The sequence below is a fragment of the Conger conger genome, chromosome 4, assembly GCF_963514075.1.
Source record: "Conger conger chromosome 4, fConCon1.1, whole genome shotgun sequence".
Lineage (NCBI taxonomy): Eukaryota > Metazoa > Chordata > Actinopteri > Anguilliformes > Congridae > Conger > Conger conger.
Window position 1 is genome coordinate 50,767,458 of NC_083763.1, and position 5,199 is coordinate 50,772,656.

The 5,199-nt window shown below is 43.3% G+C and overlaps 1 protein-coding gene across 5 annotated transcripts in view; it reads left to right on the top strand.

Annotated features, from left to right (window-relative positions):
* Positions 1 to 5,044, top strand: part of LOC133126175 (dnaJ homolog subfamily C member 13) — a 62,673-nt gene extending 57,629 nt beyond the window's left edge. For 4 of the 5 annotated variants that reach the window (XM_061238100.1, XM_061238101.1, XM_061238102.1 and 1 more), the window contains 3 exons: positions 1 to 90; positions 429 to 528; positions 3,824 to 5,044. The exon at positions 1 to 90 is cut by the window's left edge and continues 54 nt beyond it. In XM_061238100.1, the coding sequence (XP_061094084.1) occupies positions 1 to 90; positions 429 to 528; positions 3,824 to 3,921 (288 nt within the window). In that variant the 3' untranslated portion in view covers positions 3,922 to 5,044. Of the gene's footprint in view, positions 91 to 428; positions 529 to 2,302; positions 2,408 to 3,823 lie in introns of all 5 variants that reach the window. The other variant, XM_061238104.1, reaches the window with a different exon arrangement.
* The last annotated feature ends 155 nt before the right edge of the window (positions 5,045 to 5,199 follow it).

The following is a 5,199-nucleotide window of genomic DNA, read 5'->3' on the forward strand; positions in this document are numbered from 1 at the left end:
CTGGAGACGCTGGACAACCCCTCTGCCACCAAAGCGCAGATCGTCAAGGCCCTGAAATCCATGACGCGCAGCCTGCAGTATGGAGACCAGGTGAACTGACCCTACAGCCACCCATGTTAACCATTACATTAGAGTTATTTAGCTGAAGCTTTTTAATCCAAAGTGACTTACAGTTGATTAGACGAAGCAGGGGCCCAACAGCTGTACAGATCTTACACTGGGGCTTGAACCCCCAACCTTCCAGGTACTAGTCAAGCACTTTAGCCACTAGGCCACGATAGCTAGGGTTGATCCTTACAGTCATGCAGGTCATTTAGATAAACAGGGCTTTACAACCAGTGAAATGGTAGGTCTTGTTCATGGCTTCAGCAGCAGAATTTCATGCATGCAATGGAAACGGCTACTCACGGTGGGGCTTTCTGATACAGGTGAACGAAATCCTCTCCCGTTCCACTGTGTGGAGTGCCTTCAAAGACCAGAAACATGACCTCTTCATCTCCGATTCTCAGACTGCTGGGTATCTCACAGGTACGTCTGTGAACAACCAGGTGGCAAGCATATTTATTCAAGCTCTGCTTGATTACCCTCTCCTCTCATCTCAAGCTGGATCAGTTGGATTATGGTATATCAAAACAGTGCCGTTTATGAATACAATTCCAGCACTAACGTTGCTATGGTTACCAGCCTTAGAAGTGTGTTCGGTGGACTTTCCCTTCCAAAAGCAGACTCACTATCAGTTTGTGTTTTTCTAATTCTTTGCCTGATGCTTTTGATGCCTGTGTCTGAAATCTATGCACTCTCATCTCTGCTTCCCTGCCTGGCACCGTGTGACTAACACTAAAGCAGAGCCTTTTACTTCTGATAAATCATATGTACACAAGAAACTTATCTCTATTGCGTAAACTGAAAGATTTTACTCTAGTTAATTCTTGAGTAAATTGACACATACATTTAAACTGAATTAAAATCACTAAGTAATACAATAATGTGGTACGTGTATAGAGAGAAATGCCAATTTATTTTGTGCCAAGAATCAGAAATATGTCTGCATATTTCTTTGTTACTTTGGCAACGAAGCCAAACCCGATGTGCATTTCCTCAGAGCAACTAAAGTACATCTGAACTTGGATCATAATTGTGACGTACAGTTGTGTTCAAAATAATAGCAGTCCAACATGACTTACCAGATCAATCACTGTTTTTGGTAGAAAATATATTACTACATGGCAAATAATTTACCAGTAGGTGTAGTAGAGTCATAGAAAACCAACAGACCCAACATTCTTGATGCACATGCTCCTGAGTCTGTGTAATTGAATAATTAATTGAAAGAGGCGTGTTCAAAATAATAGCAGTGTGGAGTTCAATTAGTGAGGTCATTCATTCTGTGAAAAAACAGGTGTGAATCAGGTGGCCCTTATTTAAGGATGAAGCCAGCACGCATTGCATGCATTTCTCTCTGAAAACCAGGTCATGTTGCCTTATGCCGAAGAGGAAATGCCCTTGAAATGGGTGTTTCAACAAGACAACAACCCCAAACACACCAGTAAGCGAGCAGCATCTTGGTTCCAGACCAACAAAATTAAAGTTATGGAGTGGCCAGCCCAATCCCCGGACCTTAATCCGATTGAAAACTTGTGGGGTGACATCAAAAATACTGTTTCTGAGGCAAAACCAAGAAATGCAGAGGAATTGTGGAATGTTGTCAAATCATCCTGGGCTGAAATACCTGTTCATATGTGCCAGAAGTTGGTCGATTCCATGCAACACGGATGTGAAGCAGTTCTCAGAAACCGTGGTTATACAACTAAATATTAGTTTAGTGATTCACAGGAATGCTAAATCCTGAAGATTGTTCAGTTTATACAGTAAATATTTGAGTTTGTAAAGAAAAATGCAGACACTGCTATTTTTTTGAACAGCCCAATATTCATTTTTTTTCATTTTCTGTAAAGTAACCCCATTCATTTGATGGGGTTCAAGGCTGGGTCTTTAGCCTTTGTTATCGAAACAAAAAAAGCCCTCCGAATATCTGCAGTTATAGAACACTGCGTTTTTCCCTCTGCAATTTGGCTTCTTTTCAGCGTAGAAAACACAAAATCCTGCATTACCGTGGACGCTGACCCTGGGTTAGAGATCATTCGGTCATATTAACATTGAACTCCCTTTAGAGAACAGAATCCAGGTCTCACCGATCCGAATCCTCAGGATCCTACGGCAGACGGACCGGCTACCTCCCTTCCTCCTTTGTGTTCAGTGTCAGTTTCCTCTTCCTCCTCTTCTTCCTGTCCTGTCCCTTTAGGTGTGTCCACCCCGTCTCTCCTGGCCGCCAGCAGCCCCCTGCGGAGCGGTCTCTAGACACCGGGGCGGGGGTCTCCTTGCCCTCCTCTCTCTTACTCTGGCGCAGGTAGACCGCTTTCCCTGCTCCTGCGCCCCTGCCCTCGACTCTTATCTCACTGGTGCTCACTCCATTTCCATTTCCACTCTGTGTTTGATCTCTCCTCTTGGCAGCCTCCCCTACCCTCACTCACATTCCATTGTAGGTGGATACCGGTTCAGTGGAGCAGTGTAGCATGTGTTGTAGCGGTTAGGCACTGCACCTGGAGGTTATGGGCTCGTTGTATGGTGCAAGGTCCCAACAGTCAAATAAGTGCACATACAGTGTTGAAACGGGGATACAGTCAGAGTCTCAGCTGTCTGCACTGTCAGTGTCAAGTAGAACAGTGGACCTCCACAACACATTGGGTATTGGTGAGTGTTGGGAGGAGAGAGTTGGGGGACATCAGTATGGATAACTTGACATATATTTTGTTTAATAGACCAGGCATGTGAATGTGTGTTCATGCATGTACCTAACAGCATGTAAAATAAGTGTTTGGGTGTCTTGGTACAGAATAGGGTAGTGAGACTTGTACATTCTCTAAAGTAGATGCTTGAGGGAGTGTCTAACCTCTGAAGTGGACTGTAATTTGCATTAAAATGTGCTTGTATGCTTGGCACGTACAGCTAAGGAGTGGGCCTGCGCAGATGTGGAGACCTTCTTGAGAGTACAGTGAGGACTACTGAGCCAAGAGTATTAGCTGAACAGCAGTCTTTAGTCCATCTGCAGTAGAGAATTCTGTCCTCAGCAGATAATCCCTCTACACTGGATACCATTTCACTCATTCAGTGTCTTTTCCCATTTGATTCGATTCATCCCATGAACACATACAGTTTCTTATTCGTATCAGTGAGTGTGACTCAATGTCCCTCATTATACATGGATAATGATTATATTACTATACAAGGATAGGGTTAACATCTATAACGAATAGTCGTTTGAGCCAGTACAGGTTTTATTAGAAGTAGGTTATTGCATTGGGTGGACTCTTTGCAACATGCAAGCCTGCGTAGATGCTCCAAGTTCTGAATTGGCTCAAACTGCTTTACAATAGAAGAGTCCATCTCTACCATGAATGGAAATGCTCAGCAGTGCCACGTAGTGGAGCAAAGAGGACCCAGAGCCCTTCAAGCAAGAGCATGCTGCAGTCATTACATTACATTGTATTTAGCAGATGCTAACTCACAATGGTTATGAGTAATTTTGTGCCTTACTGTAGCTGTTAGTGTATTCCACCGTGCGATAAGTTTATTTATGTAGTACATTTCATACACACACACATACAAAAATTATTCAAAGTGCTTTACGTAGGCATAAAAAGACGAAGGGAAGTGGGTTCAAATTAAAATAGAGAAGAAAAAAAAAAGTATTTTTTTGACTGTGAACCAGTCAGCCCTGTGTTGTCATCTCTCTTTTCAACTACCTTGCGCTCGACACCCCCAGGTCCAGGAGTAGCGGGCTACCTGACGGCTGGGACGGGCTCCACGGTAATGCCCAACGTACCACCTCCTGTGGACAATGACATCGGGGACCTGGGCTGACAGACGGACAGAGAGGCCAACACGCCCGAGCAGAGGGTCTGCTCTGCGTTCCCAGGCTGCAGCTCCGTTCAGACTGTACAGCACACAGAGAAAGATGGGAAGGAAGGAGGGGGGGCTGGGACCGGCTCACAGACTCACCCAGACTGTCCCCCCCCCCCCCCCCCCACAAAATGTCCTCCAAACAGCACTCGTTCTCTTTAGCATTCTTTTTGTTCGTTTTAAATAAACGGCACTTTTTTTGCGCTGTTTTTTTTTGGTTTTCTTTTTCCTTCTTTGTCTCCAACAAGATGAGCATAGTTTACTTTTGTATTAATATATTTTTTACTCCTTTTTTTTGTGTGTGGAAAACCGAAGACTGAAGATGTCATCGCGCGTTGGACCTGTCTCCCTCTTTCTCTTCCTCCGCTTACGGCTCTGAGAGGCTGCCCTACCCTGACCAGTACCACCTAACCACGCCCTGATTTTGTAGGAAGTGCCCAGCTTAGCTGCGTGCAGTGGATCGAGGCAACCTTTTTGTTCCTTACAGTACTTAAAACGTGATGTTTGTCGGTTTACAAGACTGTGACCCTGAAATTAATTGTTTTCCTATTTTTTTTATATTGTTGTTTTATAGTGTTGTATGGAAAAGAAAAAAAAAGAAATTCTCACAGCTGTGGTATTTTATTGCCGTTACCTTGCTCTGGTGCGAGTCGGATGGAACGTCTAGACGGAATGGATGTCTAGACGGGCCCTCGTCTGCTCAGCCGGGACCTGGACGCTGCTCTGTTGGCGGTTTCTCATCCATGTTATACTTGTGATCCAGTTCTGCACTTCTTTACTGTCGCTCTGTCCTTTCCTCTATAAACAAAATCTTTCGTACATTATTTTCCTTCTCCAGACCGCAAAAAGCACTAGAATATTTATACCTAGTTAATAACGGCCTTTACAAACAAGCTTCAGCAGAGACAAAAAAGAGGAACAATAATATCGACTCTGATTATAAAACTATGTGAACGACTAGTGCAATTGTGAAATGTTCATGTAATATGCCGTATATAAACTTTCTATATTGAATGTACATTTAAAAAAATAAATCAGTCGCACTTGTACATAAAATTTTAAGAATAAACAAAGGGAATCCACAGTATCTTTTTTTCTTCAACATTTTTTTTACAGCCATGATTGACACATTCTGTTGGGCTCTTTTCATTTATTAGGCAATGCCGTGATTGTCCACACAGACATTATTGATGTATGGAAACTTTGTTTCAAAGATTTCAGACATGATTGTTACTTCAC